The 24,199-nt window shown below is 47.4% G+C and overlaps 2 protein-coding genes across 2 annotated transcripts in view; one reads left to right on the top strand and one right to left on the bottom strand.

The window, feature by feature from the left end:
- Window positions 1-23,627, bottom strand: part of TM6SF1 (transmembrane 6 superfamily member 1) — a 138,397-nt gene extending 114,770 nt beyond the window's left edge. The window contains exon 1 of the mRNA XM_073653117.1: window positions 23,482-23,627. Coding sequence (XP_073509218.1) covers window positions 23,482-23,519 — 38 coding nt within the window. The 5' untranslated portion in view covers window positions 23,520-23,627. The remainder of the gene's footprint in view (window positions 1-23,481) is intronic.
- On the top strand, window positions 7,463-17,259 carry CUNH15orf40 (chromosome unknown C15orf40 homolog). The gene is made up of 4 exons (XM_073650841.1): window positions 7,463-7,683; window positions 13,492-13,618; window positions 15,187-15,314; window positions 16,935-17,259. Exons 1-4 carry the CDS (start codon window positions 7,483-7,485, stop codon window positions 17,028-17,030), a joined length of 552 nt encoding a protein of 183 aa, XP_073506942.1. The 5' UTR covers window positions 7,463-7,482; the 3' UTR covers window positions 17,031-17,259.
- Window positions 23,628-24,199: the final 572 nt, after the last annotated feature.

The following is a 24,199-nucleotide window of genomic DNA, read 5'->3' as shown; positions in this document are numbered from 1 at the left end:
AGCAATTTTGTTTAGCTTTGACAGAGTCCTCAATTTTGCACTTTTACAGTCCGCTTATACTTTAAGACTTAATACCTCTGTCAGATCTCAGCCACATCGCAGCAAAATGAATTGACATTACTACAATAACTCGTAGCATACAAAGGAATCAACGCGCCTGTTGCTGAGGCAGCAATAAAAACTTTCAACAGATACCTGTGGTAAGTCAGTGAGATTATGGTGGGCAGTGAGGTTCCAACCGCAGAAAAGGTTGAGATGGTACTGGCTCTGCAGATGGAGGGCAACGATGTCTGCTCAACTCGCGTGCAGCTTGCCGAAGACCTTGTTCCACACAAGAAGCTTCATCACTTCATGTCTTCCAACACAAAACAACGGTTTGTTGCACTGGAAATAAACCATCATTTTCTTCATCAAGATCCTTGTCTGTGGCACACTAATGCAAGTTACACATCTGCATCCTCAAAAGTCGCAGGATTGAAAATAATGAATGATGCCGCTGAACGCTCCATTGCACTCATGAGTACATTCAATTCGTCACTGAGCACTCCAGAAAATAAGAAACAGTTTATTCTCCAGTGTGTGGCGAAGCATCGCCATGACTATCCTGAACCCAATAAAGCGTGTTTCGTTATAAAAAAGTGAAACTGTGAAACTTGTGTAAAATTGTACATTTACTTTGCTGCAAGACATTTATTACAATTAATTGTTAGATTTGTGATGATTAAGCCACCAGTAAACAATGTTGCAATGTTCCGAAACTTTGTGTATGTTACAATCACATCAAAGGAAATTATTATGAGAACTAAAAATGTACACAAATTTTTTGACTGCCACCCTAATGTACAGTAAGTAGCTGTACGTAAAAAGATCACCATAGGTTTTGCATATTATGAGACCTATAACATCTTTCTTTTTCCATCGATTGAGCTGAATGAGGGCTTGATTTTTTTGCATGACCTGACGGTTTTCTTGATACCATTTTGACTATATATGACATTTTGATCTGTTTTTATTGCAAGGAGAAGCAGTGACCTAATAACACATTTTTGGCATCTTGTTTTCCTTGTTACGACGTTTATCGATCGGGTTAATTAATTTTGCATTTTGATAGACCAGACTTTTATGAACAAGCCGATACCAAATATGTATTTTTTTCTATCATTTTAAGTTCTTTTTTTCTTTTTTTTCAGTGGGACAAAACAGGGGTGATGTGAACTTTTATATTTTTTTAATCTTCTTAGGTGACTTTAACCTGCGATCGTCCAATCACTTATACTATATACTGCAATACTACAGCATCGCAATATATAGTGTGAGGCCGGAGACACACTAGCGAATCACATCCGATGCAAGAGCATCGGATGCAATATGCTAACTACACTCAGCTCCAGTTCTGCTTATTGTGAGCGTGATCTGAGTGTCAGTGCTCTGTGCTCCAATCCTCTTGCATAAGAGGATCGGAGCACAGCTGCGAAGGCGACAGAGAAATTAATTTCTCCATCTCCTCCTTTGCCGGCGGGTGATATCTGAGTGCATTGTAATGTTTCACACGCAGCTATAGACTTACACTACCGTTCAAAAGTTTGGGGGTCACCCAGACAATTTTGTGTTTTTCATGAAAACTCATACTTTTATTTATCAAATGAGTTGCAAAATGATTAGAATATATAGTCCAGACATTCACAAGGTTAGAAATAATGATTTTTATTTGAAAGAATAATTTTCTCCTTCAAACTTTGCTTTCGTCAAAGAACGCTCCCTTTGCAACAATTATAGCATTGCAGACCTTTGGCATTCTAGCTGTTAATTTGCTGAGGTAATCTTGAGACATTTCACCCCATGCTTCCTGAAGCCCCTCCAACAAGTTGGATTGGCTTGATGGGCACTTTTTGAGTACCATACGGTCAAGCTGCTCCCACAACAGGTCAATGGGGTTGAGATCTGATGAATGCGCTAGCCACTCCATTACAGATAGAATACCAGCTGCCTGCTTCTTCCCTAAATAGTTCATGCATAATTTGGAGGTGTGCATTGGGTCATTGTCCTGTTGTAGGATGAAATTGGCTCCAATCAAGCGCTGTCCACAGGGTATGGCATGGCGTTGCAAAATAGAGTGATAGCCTTCCTTATTCAAAATCCCATTTACCTTGTACAAATCTCCCACTTTACCAGCACCAAAGCACCCCCAGACCATCAAATTACCTCCACCATGCTTGACAGATGGCTTCAGGCACTCTTCCAGCATCCTTTCAGTTGTTCTGCGTCTCACAAATGTTCTTCTGTGTGATCCAAACACCTCAAACTTTGATTCGTCTGTCCATAAAACTTTTTTTCAAATCTTCCTCTATCCAATGTCTGTGTTCTTTTGCCCATATTAATCTTTTCCTTTTATTAGCCAGTCTCAGATATGGCTTTTTCTTTGCCACTTTGCCCTGAAGGCCAGCATCCGAAAGTCGCCTCTTCACTGTAGACGTTGACACTGGCGTTTTGCGTGTACTATTTAATGAAGCTGCCAGTTGAGAAGCTGTGAGGCGTCGATTTCTCAAACTAAAGACTCTAATGTACTTGTCTTGTTGCTCAGTTGTGCAGCGGGGTCTCGCACTTCTTTTTGTACTCTGGTTAGAGCCTGTTTGTGCTCTCCTCTGAAGGGAGTAGTACACACCGTTGTAGGAAATCTTCAGTTTCTTGGCAATTTCCCACATGGAATAGCCTTCCTTTCTAAGAACAAGAATAGACTGTCGAGTTTCACATGAAAGTTCTCTTTTTCTGGCCACTTTGAGAGTTTCATAGAACAAACAAATGTAATGCTCCAGATTCTCAACTAGCTCAAAGGAAGGTCAATTTTATAGCTTCTCAAATCAGCCAAACCGTTTTCAGCTGGGTTAACATACTTGTGCAAGGGTTTTCTAAACATCCATTAGCCTACTTACACAGTTAGCTAACACAATGTACCATTAAAACACTGGAGCGGTGGTTGTTGGAAATGGGCCTCTATACACCTATGTAGATATTGCAATAAAAACAAGACGTTTGCAGTTAGAATAGTCATTTATCACATTAACAATGTATAGAGTGTATTTCTGATTCATTTAATGTTAGCTTCATTGAAAAAAAAATGTGCTTTTCTTTCAAAAATAATGAAATTTCTAAATGACCCCAAACTTTTGAAAGGTAGTATATATGGGTGCGTGCGATCCGAATTCTGCATGCAATCGCAGCATGCTGCATTTTTTTTTCAGTCCGATCTCAATCCGATTGGAGCTGAAAAAAAAAAAGCATATGGACACAGAATCATTGATTAACATTGAACCGAAAGCAATCCGATTTTTCTGCTATCAGAGACTGACAGCAGCGTTTAAATGATTAACTGTCATACACAGAGCTCACCTCCGGCCGGGTCTGTTGGAGACAGATGCCGGCTATTTAATTCAGTTGATATCTGCCATGTGAGGTGAGACCTAAGCTCCTGAGCCTTCTCCACAGGCAATCATCTCCACAGGCAATCATGAACATGTACGTGATATTGCATTAAGGTGTTAAATAACCCCCGATCAGTAAGCATGTAGCTGATCAGCGGTCATTTAACATCGTATATCGGCAGGGTTAAACTGACGAAGGCTACAAGATAATTGCTATTGTGATTGAAGGCATGTGATCAGCAGATGACAAAATGGCTGCATAACTTGGAGAAGAAATGCGCTCGTTTATTTCTGGTTATTATTATTCCTGTCTATTGCCGAGAGCTATGTGAACTGGATGACTGCTTTCGAGGCTATAAATAAGCCTTAAGATACATGTTCCCTTGTAATACACATACCGGGCCTCATATATAAAAGCCAGTACAGACAAAAAGTGGCAGAGTTGCTCAAAGTAACCAATCAGATTCCAGCTTTCATTTTTAAACCTACTTTAGAAAAAAAAAGATAATTACCCGTAATTTAATTTTCCATAGGGTTTAATAGTCAGACACATTCCAGGCCCTTTTTAAAAAAAATTCTGCATTCCTAGGATCTTTCAATATAACCATATCATCAAAGGGCATAGAAGATGTCAATTTTAGGGGATCTATCCCAAAAGTCAGAATCTGACTCCTCTAATGGGTATTTACATTTAACATTTTTTGCAATTAAATTCTTTCTATCTTGTTTCTTCCATTCCCTGTGAATTAAAGCCTTAATATTTTTATGGATAGGGAGATATCTTTCTCCCTGCCCTCTAGATGTTCAAACATTATATCTTAATTGAACAAGACTCTTTAACTTCTTCAATTGTCATAGTCATTCTAATGGCTGTTATGAGCTATCAATCATGGGAATATGGCACTCCTGGGTGTGAGGTGCTCAGACAGCGTTCTAACGTAACAATGTGAAAAATCCAGCACTCAAATGAGATTGCAAATGTGTAAACATTTATTTATATAGTCCAAAGTGTGTATAAGTACTCACATTTCAGTCTATAACTTAAAGGGGTTGTCCACTAGTTGGACAACCCCTATGTTTCTCCCTTGTAAAATAATGACACCTATACTCACCTCTGATGCGTTCCAGCGGTGTCAGCACTGACTCTCCCAGGGATCGCGTGACATTGGCTGCATGGATCACATGGTATAACAATCAGCGATGGCTTCACTCTCCCCGCCTTTGGATGAATCACATACATCTGAAAGAAGTGAGAAAGCAGCAGCCTATGTGCACTAAACAATCTACACTGTGTTCCAAATTATTATGCAAATAATATTTTCTCAGATTTTCCCAAATTACCTATATGAATTGCAGTCATTGTAATTTTCCAGTCAAATAACTATTAGAGTACAACTGAAAGGTTTTTGTACAAACTGCCTATGATAACAGTATATTTTAAAAAAAATAAAAAACTCAAACTGCACTCAAAATGCATGTTCCAAATTATTATGCACAGCAGAGTTTTCAACCTTTTCATTTTAATAAAGAACAAAAAAATGGTCATTTTTGAAATTATAAGCATCAGCAGGTTATTACAAACTGAAATCAAACAGTTTTCAACTCAAAACTTTATTCTAGGTGATGTTACATTTGCACATAGGACCCCTTGTTCGAAAGGAGCTTCTGAACTCTCTCGTCCATTGAATTTGTCAGGTTTTGGATGGTTTCTGCTTTAATTGTTTTGCATGAGGACAGAATACCCTCCCAGAGCTGTTGCTTAGATGTGAACTGCCTCCCGCCATCATAGACACTCCTTTTGATGATGCTCCAGAGGTTCTCAATGGGGTTGAGGTCAGGGGAGCATGGGTGCCACACCATAAGTTTGTCCCCTTTTATGCCCATAGCAGCCAGAGATGCAGATGTGTTATGTGCAGCATGAGACGGTGCATTATCAGATGCAGATGTGTTATGTGCAGCATGAGACGGGGCATTATCATGCATGAAATGATCTCGATGGTCCAGATGGATGGAGTGGAGGATGGCTGGTTGATGGACACCCCATGCAAACACGGCTACGGCACCAACAAGGAGGAGGTGGAGTAATATTTTGGGCTGGAATCATGGGGAGAGAGATTGTCGGCCCTTTTACGATCCCTGAAGGGGTAAAGATGAACTCCATAATGTATGTTGAGTTTCTCAAACAGCACTTCCTTCCATGGTTCAAGAAGAAGAACCGTGCATTCTGCAGCATGATCATTTTCATGCATGATAATGCCCCGTCTCATGCTGCACATAACACATCTGCATCTCTGGCTGCTATGGGCATAAAAGGGGACAAACTTATGGTGTGGCACCCATGCTCCCCTGACCTCAGCCCCATTGAGAACCTCTGGAGCATCATCAAAAGGAGTGTCTATGATGGCGGGAGGCAGTTCACATCTAAGCAACAGCTCTGGGAGGGTATTCGGTCCTCATGCAAAACAATTGAAGCAGAAACCATCCAAAACCTGACAAATTCAATGGACGAGAGAGTTCAGAAGCTCCTTTCGAACAAGCGGTCCTATGTGCAAATGTAACATCACCTAGAATAAAGTTTTGAGTTGAAAACTGTTTGATTTCAGTTTGTAATAACCCGCTAATGCTTATAATTTCAAAAATGACCATTTTTTTGTTCTTTATTAAAATGAAAAGGTTGAAAACTCTGCTGTGCATAATAATTTGGAACATGCATTTTGAGTGCAGTTTGAGTTTTTTATTTTTTTAACAATATACTGTTATCATAGGCAGTTTGTACAAAAACCTTTCAATTGTACTCGAATAGTTATTTGACTGGAAAATTACAACGACTGCAATTCATATAGGTAATTTGGGAAAATCTGAGAAAATATTATTTGCATAATAATTTGGAACACAGTGTATTATCGATGGTTCTGCACACATCCTAAGTGCACTTTGTACGTGTTATCTGCTACTGACCTCTTTCTGACATTGGACGTACTTGTATCTTCAATATTGGCTCCCTGTCTTTGATGCAGGCATCTTTCCTGGCAGATGATGGCTGTGTTATTCTGCCATCATCTGCCTCTAACAACCGTGGGTGAAACTGATCTTTGTTGTTAACCTGTTAAATGCCGCTTTCAATCTCTGACAGCAGCATTTACAGAGCACGGCCAGGGTGGCCCGCCATTCTAAGCGCCCATCAGCTTCCCTGTGACTTGAATGCAGGGTACCTATAGGTTGCCAAGACAGTTGGGGGTCTGTGACAGCTGGGTTTTGAAGACCCACGTGCATGTTATGCAGCCTGTGGCTGGACTTCATATAATTTTCACAATATACAGCAATACTGTGGTATTGTTATATATAGTACAAACAATCGGCTGATTGCAGGTTCATGTTCCCAATGGGGTCTAGAAAATACAGTAAAAATAAAAAAAAAAGTTCAAAAATATGAAAAGAAATAAAAATATTAAAAAGTTTAAATTAATGCCTCTTTTCTTCTCATTAAAATTAAAGAAATAAAATAAATGCACTTGTGGTATCACTGTGTCTGGAAAAGTAAAATCTATCAAAATATAAAGTTAACCCTATTGCTAAACACTGTAAAGAGCGTCACACCCGCAGAGGCCAGATGTTACAGCATAGTGGCCTGACATGTGGCGCGTCTTTCCAGACGGCATCATGTCAATTCCTCTTGCGGCCTTTCCCTATAGACCTGACCTCTATGAGGAAAGTCCGCATGGGAAAAAAATGGCGCCACTCATTTGCATAGACGTGCGGAAGCCGCTAGCGGCTCTTCTGCAGCGTCGGGCCGCAGGCTGGTACTCATCGGGGGCATTAACGTGCTGCTGATTTGCAGTTATTTTTGGCCTTTATATACAGACAATCTGGGGGAGAGTTATCAAAACTAGAGCAAAGGCAGATGGTGTTGTTGCCCATAGTAACAAAGTTACTGTTTTGACGCTTAGCAGCGGGATTCTGAGATCAGGATTATAACGACATCTTCCCACGGTCACTAGAGAACACAGCAGAAAGATAACACGGAGTTTCTGCGTGAACACTTCACTGCCGCACACACAATAGTATGGCTGTAACGCCCGGAGGCCCGCCTCCTCACAGCCGAGGCGGGGAGGCTCTCAGGACTGGCAGACAGCGCCCCCCAGTGTTCAGGAGAGGATCCATGCTGCTGCGGGCACGCTGCACGGCTCTACGTGGAGTGACTGCTCCTCTCAGGGCCGCGGCTGCCGCTGCTCACACCATGCCGCCCAGGAAGCAAAGCAAAGAGGTGACTGCGGCCGCCCCGGGAACAGCGGCTACCCGAGCCCCGCTCCTCCCGGCTCAGGCCGCGCCCCGCTCCTCCCCCCGGCTCAGGCCGCTGCCCCGCTCCTCCCCCCGGCTCAGGCCGTGCCCCGCTCCTCCCCCCGCTCAGGCCGCGCCCCGCTCCTCCCCCCGGCTCAGGCCGCTGCCCCGCTCCTCCTCCCGGCTCAGGCCGCGCCCCGCTCCTCCCCCCGCTCAGGCTGCGCCCCGCTCCTCCCCCCGCTCAGGCCGCGCCCCGCTACTCCCCCCGGCTCAGGCCGCGCCCCGCTCCTCCCCCCCCGCTCAGGCCGCGCCCCGCTCCTCCCCCCGCTCAGGCCGCGCCCCGCTCCTCCCCCCCGGCTCAGGCCGCGCCCCGCTCCTCCCCCCGCTCAGGCTGTGCCCCGCTCCTCCCCCCGCTCAGGCCGCGCCCCGCTCCTCCCCCCAGCTCAGGCCGCGCCCCGCTCCCCCCCCCCGGCTCAGGCCGCGCCCCGCTCCCCCCCCCCGGCTCAGGCCGCGCCTCGCGCCTCCCCCCGCTCAGACCGCGCCCCGCTCCTCCCCCCCGGCTCAGGCCGCGCCCCGCCCCCCCCGGCTCAGGCCGCGCCCCGCTCCCCCCCCCCGGCTCAGGCCGCGCCCCGCTCCTCCCCCCGGCTCAGGCCGCTGCCCCGCTCCCCCCCCCCCGGCTCAGGCCGCGCCCCGCTCCCCCCAGCTCAGGCCGCTGCCCCGCTCCCCCCGGCTCAGGCCGCGCCCCGCTCCTCCCCCCCGGCTCAGGCCGCTGCCCCGCTCCTCCCCCCCGGCTCAGGCCGCTGCCCCGCTCCTCCTCCCCGGCTCAGGCCGCTGCCCCGCTCCTCCCCCCCGGCTCAGGCCACGACCCGCTCCTCCCCCCGGCTCAGGCCGCGCCCCGCTCCTCCCCCCGGCTCAGGCCGCTGCCCCGCTCCCCCCCTCCCCTGGCTCAGGCCGCGCCCCGCTCCCCCCCGGCTCAGGCCGCGCCCCGCTCCTCCCCCCCGGCTCAGGCCACTGCCCCGCTCCCCCCCGGCTCAGGCCGCGCCCCGCTCCTCCCCCCCGGCTCAGGCCGCGCACCGCTCCTCCCCCCCGGCTCAGGCCACTGCCCCGCTCCCCCCCCGGCTCAGGCCGCGCCCCGCTCCTCCCCCCCGGCTCAGGCCGCGCCCCGCTCCTCCCCCCCGGCTCAGGCCGCGCCCCGCTCCTCCCCCCCGGCTCAGGCCACTGCCCCGCTCCCCCCCCGGCTCAGGCCGCGCCCCGCTCCTCCCCCCCGGCTCAGGCCGCGCCCCGCTCCTCCCCCCCCGGCTCAGGCCGCGCCCCGCTCCTCCCCCCCGACTCAGGCCGCGCCCCGCAACCCCCCCCCCCGGCTCAGGCCACTGTCCCGCTCCCCCCGGCTCAGGCCACTGCCCCGCTCCCCCCCGGCTCAGGCCGCGCCCCGCTCCTCTCCCCCGGCTCAGGCCACTGCCCCGCTCCCCCCCGGCTCAGGCCGCGCCCCGCTCCTCCCCCCCGGCTCAGGCTGCGCCCCGCTCCTCCCCCCCCAACTCAGGCCGCGCCCCGCAACCCCCCCCCCCCGGCTCAGGCCACTGTCCCGCTCCCCCCGGCTCAGGCCACTGCCCCGCTCCCCCCCGGCTCAGGCCGCGCCCCGCTCCTCCCCCCGGCTCAGGCCGCGCCCCGCTCCTCCCCCCCGACTCAGGCCGCGCCCCACTCCTCCCCCCCGGCTCAGGCCACTGTCCCGCTCCCCCCGGCTCAGGCCGCGCCCCGCTCCTCCCCCCGGCTCAGGCCGCTGCCCCGCTCCCCCCGGCTCAGGCCGCGCCCCGCTCCTCCCCCCCCAACTCAGGCCGCGCCCCGCAACCCCCCCCCCCCCGGCTCAGGCCACTGTCCCGCTCCCCCCGGCTCAGGCCACTGCCCCGCTCCCCCCCGGCTCAGGCCGCGCCCCGCTCCTCCCCCCGGCTCAGGCCGCGCCCCGCTCCTCCCCCCCGACTCAGGCCGCGCCCCACTCCTCCCCCCCGGCTCAGGCCACTGTCCCGCTCCCCCCGGCTCAGGCCGCGCCCCGCTCCTCCCCCCGGCTCAGGCCGCTGCCCCGCTCCCCCCGGCTCAGGCCGCGCCCCGCAACCCCCCCCAACTCAGGCCGCGCCCCGCAACCCCCCCCCCCCCCCCCCCGGCTCAGGCCACTGTCCCGCTCCCCCCGGCTCAGGCCACTGCCCCGCTCCCCCCCGGCTCAGGCCGCGCCCCGCTCCTCCCCCCGGCTCAGGCCGCGCCCCGCTCCTCCCCCCCGACTCAGGCCACGCCCCACTCCTCCCCCCCGGCTCAGGCCACTGTCCCGCTCCCCCCGGCTCAGGCCGCGCCCCGCTCCTCCCCCCGGCTCAGGCCGCTGCCCCGCTCCCCCCGGCTCAGGCCGCGCCCCGCAACCCCCCCCCGGCTCAGGCCGCGCCCCGCTCCTCCCCCCCGGCTCAGGCCGCGCCCCGCTCCTCCCCCCCGGCTCAGGCCGCGCCCCGCTCCTCCCCCCCGGCTCAGGCCACTGCCCCGCTCCTCCCCCCCGGCTCAGGCCGCTGCCCCCCTCCCCCCGGCTCAGGCCGCGCCCCGCAACCCCCCCCCCGGCTCAGGCCGCGCCCCGCTCCCCCCGGCTCAGGCCGCGCCCCGCTCCTCCCCCCCGGCTCCGGCCGTGCCCCGCTCCCCCCCCGGCTCAGGCCGCGCCCCGCTCCTCCCCCCCGGCTCAGGCCGCGCCCCGCTCCCCCCGGCTCAGGCCGCGCCCCGCTCCCCCCCCCGGCTCAGGCCGCGCCCCGCTCCCCCCCTGGCTCAGGCCGCGCCCCTCTCCCTCCCGCGGGTCAGGCCGCGCTGCCCCGCTCCCCCCCAGGTCAGGCCGCGCCCCGCTCCCCGCTCCTCCCCCGGCTCAGGCCACTGCCCCGCTCCTCCCGGCTCAGGCCGCGCCCCGCTCCCCCCCCCCGGCTCAGGCTGCGCCCCGCTCCCCCCCCCCCAGGCTCAGGCCGCGCCCCGCTCCCCCCCCACCCCGACTCAGGCCGCGCCCTGCTCCCCCCGCTCAGGCCGCGCTGCCCCGCTCCCCCCCCCCCGGCTCAGGCCGCTCCCCCCCCCGCTCAGGCCGCGCTGCCCCGCTCCCCCCCCCCCGGCTCAGGCCGCTCCCCCCCCCCGCTCAGGCCGCGCTGCCCCGCTCTCCCCCGGCTCAAGCCGCGCTGCCCCGCTCCCCCCCGGCTCAGGCCGCGCCCCGCTCCTCCCGGCTCAGGCCGCGCCCCGCTCCGCTCCTCCCGGCTCAGGCCGCGCGCTGCACCGCGTCTAGGTCATTTATCACCTATGTAGGAGACAGAGCCGCTGTATGAGAGAGTCCGGGCCCCTCGGTAGGAGACTGGGCCCCTGTATACGAGAGTCAGCCCCTCTATGAGATAGTGAGTCCCCTCTAGGAGAGTGACCCCCCTCTGCCGCTCCCACTTTACTGCAGCGATCACCTGCTGTATCTGCACAGGACCAGTGCAGCCAATCACTGACCTCGGCAGTGGTCATGTGGCTGTACTGCTGCAAAGTAAACCCAGACAAGTCAGTACTGGGTATCTTTCTATGACATCTCTGCTGCTATGTCTTTGTAGTAATTATATATATATCACTTTTTTTTTTTTAACCCTGGTCAACCACTTCGTCAGGCACGCTTCATGTGACTGGATAACATGCCCCGCTGTACAATTACCAATGTTGCTGAATCTCAGCGGTGGCCACTCAGGCCTCACATGTAAAAAAAAAAATTGCCAATTTTTGTCAGCAGCGTGCTGGATCCAGTTTTCTTTAATTTAAAGGGGTTTTCCCGCAAACAAAGTATATTTGTATATTCGTGGGAAAACCAAGTTCATTTTAATCAATAGTTCTTGGAATAATAATAAGTTCCACAATTGGATGTGTTTAAATGAAATGTTCCTGTGCTGAGATAATCTTATAAATGTGCCCCTGCTGTGTACTGTGTAATGGCTGTGTCTGACCGGACAGGAGCATGGTCTGATCATACCAAACGTCACTGAAGTGTGCTGTCATGTGACCGCTTGCTCACACCAAGAATACTGGGGAATTGTGACAGTGTGCACTGCACGCCTTCACAGCAAGCTGCAGTCCCTAAAGCCACGTGCACACATTCAGTACGTGGTCAGTATTTTACCTCAGTATTTGTAGCCAAAATCAGGAGTGGAACAATCAGAGGAAAAGTGTAATAGAAACACGTCACCACTTCTGTATTTATCACCCACTCCTGGTCTTGGCTACAAATACTGAACTTGTGAACGCGGCCGTAGAGTCATTGCAGACTTTTTGTCTCAAGTCCAGGCAATCCCTATAGACTATGTTCACACATTGTGTTTTTGCTGCATTTTTTTTCTGCAGCAAAACCTGATCTCTTGCCAGGAGGTTTGTTCAGGATTGTTCTTGCTTTTTTGCTTGTTTTTTGGTGCATTTTTTCAGCTTTTTTTTCACTGTCCTTTTGTCTCTTATGCGTGTACTTAAAGTTCAGTGAAAAACAAAATCTCATTCTGGTTTTGGCACAAAATAACACTGATAAAAATGCTGAAAAACCTGTCACGTGCGATTTTGATGCATTTTTTCGTTTTTTTCCACCACCCATTACTTCCAATGGGTGAAAAAACGCTGAAAGAAGTGACATGCTCTATTTTGCAAAAAAACACTCAAAGCACAAAATCCTGATTAAAAAAAACTTAGATGTGTGCATGAGATTTCTGCAATTTCATAAAAATACTGACCAAATACTGATAGTGGGGCCGTGGCCTTACTAGTATTAAAGGAATCCTGACAGCTGACACATCGGCCTGATCCATGGGCAGCAGGTATCATACTGTGGCTGCATGATTTCGGCCATATATGTTTAACTCTGAAATGCTCCAGTGTTTCAGAGAAAGTTTAACAGCTGCTGGAGACCTAGCCGCGATGGAGATTAGTCGGACAGGTGGGTCCCCAGAGGCTTCTCCCCACCCACTGTCCTGGAGTGACAGGTCTTTCCCTGTGTGAATGTGTAGAAAGAGACCTATATCTATCTTCACTAGTTATGGATCTGTTACCTCTGGATATACACACAGATTTCTGACCAATCGCACCGATCTTACAAATGATGACGGTCTGAGTTGGCCATTTATACTCACAGATATTTTGTATCCATCTATTAAGATCATCCTAAAATAATGCCTTTCTATTCCCCATAATAGAGATGTCCAATGGCTCTTTAGATGCTGATTACACGCTGCAATCATTGTGATTCAAGCTGGGATTTTACCTAACATTCAGCATCACACTGCTTTTGCAGAACATTAACATTTATCAAGCAATTGACAATTTTTAATGATTCAGTGGAAATCTGCTAGGACCTGCTAGTCAGCTACATTACAGCCTGTCCCCGATCTGGCCGCCACGTGGAACCCCAGCCTTTTACACATTCCGATCAGTTTTTGGCCATATTTCTATCCTATCATTTGTTCACTTATACATATCAATATAAATAATATCGGTCAGATCTGTATGTGTAAAGGCTCCCTCGTCTCTCCTGTTTTAGAGAGCTAGATTATTTTGATAATTTGGAGGGGGGTATAGAGATATTGGGGTGCAGGTTTGTGTGTCCCGCACATCATTATGTGATCAGGTGAATTAGGCTAAGTGAATTTCATAACTTACAATTACTGATGGGGGCGCTCTATGATGAACAATTAGAGTATAAGGGGCCCATACACTGTTCTTACATACTTATTTCCTATTGTATCTGTATAATTGAAATTCCTCACACTGATGTAATTGTACCTTACAGGGAAAAGGACAGAAGAAGGAATCGGCACAGGTTGCCCATCCTACAGGTCCAGTTGTAATAGACAAAAGTGGCTTTGTTTTAATATCTATACATGCCAAACCGGGATCTAAAGTGAATTGTGTAACAGGTAATACCTTATGTTCCTGATTCTAAATTTCCCGGTGTTCTAGGGATATGCTTGGCTGTAGCTTGGACACATTGTTGATGGAAGTCCCCTGTGTAAAGAATCACTATAAAGCACATTTGTCACCAGATTTCACGAGACCCAATAGTGTAATTACTTTGAAAATCCTCTCCTTTATGAAAGTTTTCATGAAATGAGCATTTTATGTTGCTTTTATATTACACTGGATTTTCAAGACAGAAAATACCCTAATGCTATATGCACACAACATCTTTTTCAGGCGGATTCCGCCTGGAATCCATCTGTAAAAGTGTCGCCGAACCACTACGGTAAGTGAACATAATGAACAGCAATGTAAAAATGTGCACATCACGGTTGGTACTTGGACCATGCTTGTCAGATGAGTGAAATGAGCCAAAGTCCTGGAATGCCAGGTGAGACCAGGTGCACATTTTGGAAGAGTTTTTCTTTAGATCAGAGAATGGCGCATTAAGTTATTTACTTACATTCTTGCACCATTTTTGCTACTTTTGTCGGTGTTTGTTAAAAATAAATTACTTGAAGATGGTGCTCACGTGAGGGCTCCCTCTAGCACCAGCACACAACTAGGTGTAATTGTCCTAATAAAATAGCTATGTCTGATTAAAGGTGCTTTTATATTTTCATAATTTTGGTCAGTTTTCCACAATTTTTTTAAGGTTGGGAGATTCATTAATAAACATTATAAGCCATAAACTTATGTATGGGTGTTATACAAAGACCAGAAACTTCAGGCTAATATTTCCCATCATGCTATTCTAAAAGGGATGTTCTCAGGTTTCAAAGTTTTATCGTAGGCAAAGGAATAGAGGATACATTTCCAATAGCTGGAGTCTGACTGCCGTGGCCCCTGGCTATCCCGAGAACCGGGGGTTTGAATAGCCTTGGCTGAATGGAGAGGCGGTCGATCGTGTGCATTGCCACTCTATTCACTCTTAGGCCCCAGCAATCTCGAGAATAGAATAGCGGTCGATCAAGCGCACCGTTGCTCCATTCATTCTAATGGGAGTGCCAAAGATCAGCTGAGCTCGACAATCGCCGGTGCTCTCATTAAGGCCACAGCCCCACTATCAGTATTTGGTCAATAATTTTTCTCAGGAGTGGAAGCCAAAACCAGGAGTGGGTGATAAATGCAGAATTGGTGACTTGTTTCTATTATACCTTTTCTCTGATTGTTCCTCACCTGGTTTTGGCTCCCACTCCTGAGAAAAAATACTGACCGAATACTGACCAAATACCGATATTGGGGCTGTTGACTTAATGAGAGCATCGGCGATTGCCGAACTCAGCTGGTCTTTGGCACTCCCATTAGAATGAATGGAGCGACGATGCACTTGATAGACCACTATTCCATTCTCGAGATTGTTGGGGCTCACAGCGGTCAAACCCGCAGCGAACGGAAAGTTATCCCCTATCCTCAACTTTCAAACATGAAAATACCCTTTGAACGCATCATCTTCATTTGCATTCACAGATAAGATCTGTATACAATACTTTGTTAATTCATTGACCGTGTTATATCTGTACTATAGATGTGACAACAGAGGCTGTTGGAGTTGCTATAGCGGCTCCTCCATCTGATGGAGAAGCAAATGCTGAATTATGCCGCTATCTGTCAAAGGTCCTGGAAATAAAGAAAAGTGAAGTCAATTTGGATAAGGTAAGTGTTTTGTATTTTTGTTAACCCTTTACCAACATATGATGTACAGCTATGTCATATGCTGGCTCTGACTTTGACACGGGCACAGAAACTGAGCCCACGTCTTTGTTGGAAGATGATGGCTGTGATATCATTTAACAGCTGTTAACCTGTTAAATACCACTGTCAATATCTGACATCAGTATTTACAACACACTGTAAATTCTATGCACTTACTGATGCCCCCTGACGCGATTGCGGGGCACCGATGGGTTGCCATGATGGCTGGGGGTCTGCTAAAGAACCCTGTCCCTGTCATGACGGTACTCCTGTGAATGCCAGATTCTGGCTGGCGTTCATAGGAGACCTTGATTTTTTTATATATACAGTATTGCTGTATCATAAGTGATTGGATGAGACTAACAAATGCAGTGACAAAAGGTGAAAAACAAATTGTTTGAAAAAATATATATATAAAAGTTCAAATCAACCCCTTTAAAAATAATAACAAAAATACACATATGTGGTATCTTTACGTCAGGAAAAGTTCAATCTATCAAAATATAAAATTGATACATTTAAAAAATATTAACGCCAGAGTTACATTTTTTCGGCCGCCGCAACAATGCGAAAGAATGCAATAAGAGGCAATCAAACATGACATGTACCCCAAAATGGTATCAATAAAAATGTCTGCTCAGGATGCAAAAAACAAAGCCACATCGACTGGAAATTGAAAATGTAATGAGCCTCAAAAATGGTGACACAAGAAAAAAATTTTGGGGGACAAATTTCCATTTTTTTTTCCACCACTTAAGTTAAAAAAAAACAACTATGCATGTTTGGTATTGAACTAATCATACTGACCTGGAGAATAATATTGCTGGGTAATTTGTACTGTATAGTGAACACTTTAAATAAAAAACCCAAAAGTTGTAGAATTGCCTTTTTTCCAACTTTTACTGCAGTTGCAATTTTTTTCCCGCTTTCCATTAAATCGCATGATAAAATAATTTGTGTCTTTCAAAAGTACAACTCATACAAAAAAAAACAATCCCTCTTACAGCTATGTCAATGGAAAAATAAAAGTTACTGTTCTTGGAAAAAGGGGAGGGAAAAATGAAAATGCAAAAAAAAAACAGAAAATGGCCATGGTGTGAAGGAGTAATATCAGTCTCTAAAGTGGCCCATACACACAAGAAAAAAAATCCCCAGAATTGGATGATGTTAACAATTTTTATTCGATGAACATTTGTGAAATATATATAAAACCATTTTTTTTTTAAATGGCTGACAGGAGACTATGGTCTTCTGAATATCAGGTTGGATTTTGTTTGCATGGACAACGGATTCGGCCAATCATTTGCCACTATTTATTCCCATTTTTGCTGTATGCGCTGAGCGGTTTGATGGAAGAGGCTCGAGGATTTGCATGAGGCAGCAGGAATAATTGCTATTTCGACATATAGAAATTTAGAAAGATCAAAGCATCAAAACACCGCACAGCGAGGAATTTAGCTGATGATGTTAGTGTGCTTGGAGATGTCGAGATAGAAAGATAGATATACTGCACCACTATGTCAAATGCTCCTGCTTTGTTAAAAATACTGATAAAAAAACTGCCTAATATTATCATTACAGGGTGGCAAAAGTCGGGAGAAAGTAGTGAAGATCTCAGCCGCGATCTCGCCAGAAATTGTTTTAGAAAAACTAAAGAGTGAAGCAGCCAAAAGTTGAGTTGGATTTTCCTTTTGATGGACTTCTCGATTTGCTGTAACATATTTTCCATCCGTTACAGAAAATTATCTTTTTTATGTAACAGAACATTACAGAACATTAAATTTTTAATAAACAGAACTACATACTCTGCACCACCAAAGGGAAAAAATAATGTGCTGGTGAAGGATTTATTGTAAAATTGCAAAGTGCTTGTGAAAATTTGCCTCTAATTAAAAATTCTTTCCTATTTCAAGAATGAAGGAAAATTTTTAATTCTATTGTGAAACGCTCATTACCTAGGTTTCCAGCCACCAATACATACTACATACTATCATCAGTTTCCTACACAAGGTGCGCAAAGCTTACAAGCTTTTTACTAGAGAGCTTTAAATCATTAATTTGAAGCTGGCAGAATCCTTTAGTGCCCCTGCACTTCTCCAATACTGTAAAGGCAAAGCTGCCTCTGCAAGCACCAGCCGAGAGCGCACAGTTGGGGCCAGTGGCATGACAATATTACTGGGCTGAGCTGTCAATCATTCTGGACCGCTCGTGAAAACCCCTTTAAAAGGGTTGTCCCACGAACAAAGATCTATTGACCTTTAATTAATAGATCTTGAAATAATAATAATTTCTATAATTGGATGTGTTAAAAGACATGTCGGGTGAGGGCAGTGTCCTGTCAGGTATTGTATACACGCATTACTCTGTTCACTGAATCTGATAGGACCAGCGGAAAAGCTAGTGCAGACTAAAACAGACTAAAACCTTTCTAGCTGACTGAGATTCAGCATGACAGGTTTATTGGGGGGCAGGTGGAGCCTGGAGCTGCTGGATTAAACTATACAAACTGTCTTCAGCCTATCCTGAGTAAAAATGTATGTTACACTGTATATACTGTCACGCGTGTGTGTGTGTGTGTATATATATACTAGTATGATATATGAGGGGAGGTATGTGTCACGCAGGTTGCTAGCCTGTGTGAACTGAAACCAATAAACTTTCTGCCAGCATGTTATATGCTGGGGGTTAACTCTTTTAAAGGGTGTGGTTTTATGGGAATGACGTAGAGATGGGAAGGAAGTCATTTACCATACCTCCGCCTCAGGGTGTGGCTGAGCAACGTTTAAATGTTCAGTCCTGTTTTTTTTCTCTGTGTTGTGTTTGGAGAGGCAAGGTCTCCAGATTGGACATCCATAGCTCAGAGAGTAGCTGAAAGCTGGGACTGCAACCTATGTGGGCAAACCCCACATTGCTATGGACTGTGCTATCATTTATCTTTTGTTTTTTTGTTTTGGCAGTAAGGCCGTGTTTATTTTTGCTGGAGCTGCAGGGCTTTATGCCACATAATAAAGCCTGCAGAGAAATCACGGTTCCTGAGTCTACTTCCGGAAGTGGCCCAGTGAGGCGTCTTACCACAGTTGGTGCAAGAGTGCGTGCAAGATTCCAGGAACACGGGTACCTGCTACAGAGACCAGTGGATGTCTTGGGTGAAGGCTGCCAGCCAGCAGGAGATGTCCAGACACGCACTATAATACAGTTTACACTCATCTAGAGTGTGTGTGTGTATGTGTGTATGTGTGTATGTATGTATGTATGTATGTATGTGTATATATATATATATATATATATATATATATATATACACACACACACACTCTAGATGAGTATAAACTGTATTATTGTTTTATACCTTGATGCTGGATCCGATCAGTAAACTGGCCATATAGCCAGGAATTACACTATCCTACTTATCCCTGATATTTCCATGTGCGCTAGTACCATAACTCCAAGGCAGCATGCCCACTGTCTTGGGCTTATGTTTGATTTGTCCTTTACTCCATATAGTCAGTCACTTGCATGCTTATGTCTCATGTTCCTTAAAATCATGTTGAGAATCTGCCATTTTCTTACTGTGTAAATAAAAAAAAAACAGTATTATTATTCCTCTGATTCATTATCATCTGAATTACTATAAAGCACTACTAATTGGTTTAACTCCTCTCTAACCTCTCATTACAAAAGTCCAACAAAACCTCTCATTACAAAAGTCCAACAAAACCCTACATTGCCTTCCTCATTTCTGGCTACCATGCCTTGACTTTCTGACATTGAATTAAGACTAACGTCTTCCCAAATCCAAACCTCTCATCTCCAAGACATTTCTCCAGCTTGCACCAATAATGTGCTACCCTGGATTATCAGGTCTGTGTGCAATATGCACACCTCTTTAGGCAAACATATCACATTCTCTTGTCTAACTCTTGTACATTAAACAGTCATTCCCAAAAATATTAAGTTATCCCCTAAGCATAGGACAACATACTGACCACTGAGAGTTCCCACGATCATCGAGATTGGGGCCCTGGAACCTAAAATCAGCCTTTGCAGAGCCATGTCTTGAATGCACTTCCATTCAATGTCTATAGGACAGCCTGAAAGAGCTGAATACTGTACTCTGCTTTCTCAAACAGTCCCATAGACATTAAATGCAGCGGTGGTTGAGCATGCGGATCTCTGCTCCATTCAAGATAGGACTTTGCCGAGCCCAATTCTGGGCTCCAGAGACTCAATTTTGGAATTGCTGGTTGTCCCAGCATTGGATTATGTAAAAAAAAGAAGTAGCGGAGACCCATGTCTTCTAACATGTTTCCGGCTACTGTTTTGTACCAGCCTGCGGCCCTGATGACGAGCTTACTGGAGGGTCCTTGATGGGAGAACCTTAGACAGGCTTTCCTGTTGAAGATCCGGATATGACTGAGCGGCGCCCCTGCCTGGGGTCGGCAGCTCCAGCTCCGTGAATAAGTGGAAAAGCTGCTGTGGAACTGCACCCCTGTCTGCGGTCGGCAGCTCCATCTCTGCACGTCAGTGAGAGAGTCGCCGTGGAACTGCGCTCCTGTCTGGGGTCGGCAGCTCCAGCTCCATGCATCAGTGGAGAAGCTGCTGTGGAACTGCGCCCCTGTCTGGGGTCGGCAGATCCAGCTCTGCGTGTCAGTGAGAGAGCAGCTGTGGAACTGTGCCCCTGTCTGGGGGTCAGCAGCTCCAGCTCTGCACATCAATTGGAGCACCTGTTGAGCTGCGCCCCTACCTGGGGTGGGCAGCTCCAGCTTTGATCGGCGCACTATTGGAGGCGCCCCTGCCTGGGATTCACCACCCCAGTATTGCTCAGGCATGGCAGGATGGAGAGGAACAGGCCTGTGACTTGGTACAGCTGGTGGTGAGTGATCTTCATGAATGTTTACCTTGTTTATGGGGCCCTTTCCTTGTTATGGTTACTAGGAAAGGCTAAAGGATGTTAGCGCAAAACTCAAAAATGGGTGTGTGTGCGCTCTGTAAGACCCCATCTGGGCCAAGGGCCTTGTGCTTTAAATTTGGCTTCAGGACGGAAGCTGGACCTTAGACCTCAAGGCTAAAGTTAGCCACATGTCTGGGCCGCACAGAGCCTCATGATTGGCCTTCAGAATTTACCACAAAAATGAGCCTCTATCTGCTCAGTAAATGTTAAACTAACACTGAGGTTTTTACTGTTGTCCTCCAGTCTGTTTACTCCATCTTTGGGACGGCACATGGTGTTAATACAGCACATGGTCTCTGTGAAGGTCTGCTGTCCAGCTTAGTCTCATCAGTTGGCTCCTTTGGGTGGGGCTAGTCTGACAATTGAGATTTAAAACCCAAAGGAAAGGTTTATCCTTCATTCAGATGGATTACTCTTTTAAATAAAAATCTGAGCGCAGTGCATCACAGTGCATTATAAAGCCTCTTTGCGCTTGAGCACATCATATCGCTTTATATCACATCATAGTGCCTCTGGGCACATCATAGTGCTTCATAGCTCATCTTAGTGCATAGTGCCTCATAGCATAGCGCTTTATAGCACATCATAGTGTCTCACAGCGCCTCATGGCACATAAAAGTGTGTCATAGCATAGCGCATCATAGTTCTTCATAGTGCCTCATGGCACATCATAGCATAGCGCTTCATAGCACATCATAATGCCTCATGGCACATCATAGCATAGTGCCTCATAGCATAGCGCTTTATAGCACATCATAGTGCTTCACAGCGCCTCATGGCACATCATAGTGCGTCATAGCATTGGTCTTCATATAACATCTTAGTACCTCATAGCATAGAGCTTCATAGCACATCATAGCATAGCGCCTCATGGCACATCATAGCATAGTGCCTCATGGCACATCATAGCATAGTGCCTCATGGCACATCATAGCATAGTGCCTCATGGCATAGCGCTTCATGTCACTTAAAAGTGCATCACAGTGTCTCATGGCACATCACAGTGCCTCATAGCGCTTCACAGTGCCTCATAGCACAGCTCTTCATAGCACATAATAGTGCCTCATAGCACATTATAATGCCTCATAGCACTTCACAGTGCCTCATAATGCATCATAGTGTCTCAAAGCACATTATAGTGCCGTATAGCGTCTCATAGTGCTTTATAGTGCCTCATGGCATAGTGCCTCATAGCACTTCATAGCGCCTTATGGCTCTTTACAGCGCTTCATAGCATAGCATATCATAGTGCCTTATGGTGCATTCATAGTGCCGTATAGCGCCTGTTAGTACCTCATAGCTCTTCACAGTGCCTTGTAGCGCCCCTGTGCCTCATAGTCCCTCTTTGTAAAGGTACTGGTTCCACAACTAAGTTATGTCAGACAAAATCAAGTTCAGCGACTGTAAACTGTTCATGGCAAGCTTACCGAATTCAGGGAGAAAAATATCCTAGCCTCTATTTTTAGACAGAGGGTGGCAGTATTCCTGGCTGGTGCTCAGCTGGCTCGGTGGAATGCCGGTTGGAGGCAGGTGACCATAAGAGCGCGTCCTAAGTTTTGCAGGTTAATAATAAACCTTGTAGGGTTTCACTCTTAAAGGTAGGAGGCATCATGTAGTGCTCATACAGCCATTGTGGGTTTGGTCCAATCGAGCGCAGTTTTATTGCTTTTTACAGGTTGCACAGAAGTCATAAACATTAATATTTCTGGTCTTGTCCAAGCTCTGACTAAATAGGACAGACTCTGACTACTCATATACAGCTCAGGTAACCCAGCTTGATCAAATAAAGCAATATTTATCCAGGGCAACCACTGATACTTGTGGAGTCTGGCCTGTGTCTCTGATTAGCTCCAAGACACATACTGTCTGCTCTGCTTTCCAGTAGTCTGACTAAGGTGAATGCTTAGCCTGCTCTGGTGCTTAGCTCTCCAGGTGCCCTAATCAAGACCTGTAAAGCTATTATTTAACCCAGGCCTACCTAGGTTTGCTACAAGCCGAAGGGGCTGTACAGATTCCTGAGAGATCATTGGAAATGGACTATAAGTCCTGATAGTAAATCTGAAATTCCAGATTGCTATATAGTAGTATAAGCGTTTAAGGAGGTATACAGTCAGGTTCCAATTCACATGAAACATCAAATTTCCTGAGAATAGTTCTTGGCATAAAATAAGGATTTAGGCTTTCAGTTTGTGTCCTTCTATTCAGATGTTAATGAACCTTAAGGCTTTATGGAGATTTATAGTAGTTAGGACAACTCTCATATCGAAGGAAGAGGCATTGACTATAGTTTACCTCAACTATTTCGGGATTATGGGCCGATCCATCGAGCGCTGCAGAACTCACTGGGCAGTGAGTAAGAGTTGTGGTCTCCCAAGGTAGAATAAGGAGTCCTGCTATATGTCAAAATTAATAAGCAGTCTGGCCACAACTCTGAACAAGGCAATATTGCTGTTAATAACTCTAATCTCCCACATTCTAGTAGTAGCATGGTCACGGGTACAGACCCGTGGGCTGCCTCTAAAGATCCGGTACCTCTAACCTAAAGAAGTTTTAGGCAGTATATAAGAAAGCTCCATTCATCTATGTATGGTCACAATGTAAAGGTCTAGTCATACAACAGAGTAGCTTTATCTTGCGTAAACCATTATGGAGGAACTCTGCCAAGATCCCTAATGACACTTATGTCTAATCAATTCAGATGGCGAAGTCTCACCTTTTATCTTTAACAGCACCTCATATAAAGAGGAAGAGAATTGCAAGTGGAACTTTTTAGCCGTAGACTACTGGAACAGTGTCCAACCTGCATTGAATAAGCAAGGAATGTGAAAATCCTAGAAGATGGTCCGGTTCCAGAGCTACCCTATCTTCCGAAGATGGCTTCCAATTTCCATAGAAGTCAGGAAATTGTGCACCCTACTTTCTGTGCTAATCCAGGAATCTATGGCAGAACAATAAGAAAGCGGATGTCCCCATCAAGCATTATGTAAGGTTGCGATTCAGTCTTCACCTTGCACCTTCTCTAGACACTATAGGCTTGATCTGGGATCTTCTGCTGTCCTTTCCTTTAGGAAAACTGTTCTACAGGCTGTGGTCCCACCCTAACTTTAAAGTTTTTTCTCTGTAAATCTCTTGTTGTAGGTGCTGTCATGGGTGATATGAAAACACTAAATTACTTACCGGTAATGTGATTTTCCTGAGCCCATCATTTCCTTCATGATGTTTGATTCACGTGGTGTGTAGAAGGAAAAATCATGGGATATATAGCTATTAAGTAGTGTCCTCTCATGCTATGTAAACAACTGAGGTGGTGGAGAGGCGCCGCCCTTTTATTCTGTAGGTTTCCTGTCCTGGAAGGGCGGATCCCCTCTCTTGTTGTAGGTGCTGTCATGGGCTCAGGAAAATCACATTACCGGTAAGTAATTTAGTGTTTTTTATAATGGGAAGAGGGTCATGTGACACATCAAACTTATTGAGAATTTCATAAAAACAATGGTGTGCTTGGTTTTAACGTAACTTTATTCTTTCATGAGTTTTTTACAAGTTTATGACCACTTATAAAATGTGTTCAAAGTGCTGCCCGTTGTGTTGGATTGTCAATGCAACCCTCTTCTCCCACTCTTGACACACTGATAGCAACACCGCAGAAGAAATGCTAGCACAGGCTCCCAGTATCCGCTCACAATATAGATTCCCTATCAGTATGTCTTTGGAGTGTGGGGTGAAATGAGAACCCAGAGGAAACCTACACAAACACGGGGAGAACATACAAACTCCTTGCAGATGTTGTCCTTGGTGGGATTTGAAACCAGGACTCCAGCTCTGCAATGCTAACCACTGAGCCACCGTGCTGCCGTAGAGAAATAAATAGTTTCCACTGTGTTGTCATTCTGCCTAC

This window comes from Phyllobates terribilis, unplaced genomic scaffold (assembly GCF_046119375.1).
Source record: "Phyllobates terribilis strain yellow unplaced genomic scaffold, ASM4611937v1 Scaffold_11__3_contigs__length_659146591, whole genome shotgun sequence".
Lineage (NCBI taxonomy): Eukaryota > Metazoa > Chordata > Amphibia > Anura > Dendrobatidae > Phyllobates > Phyllobates terribilis.
This window is presented reverse-complemented; position numbering and strand designations above follow the sequence as displayed.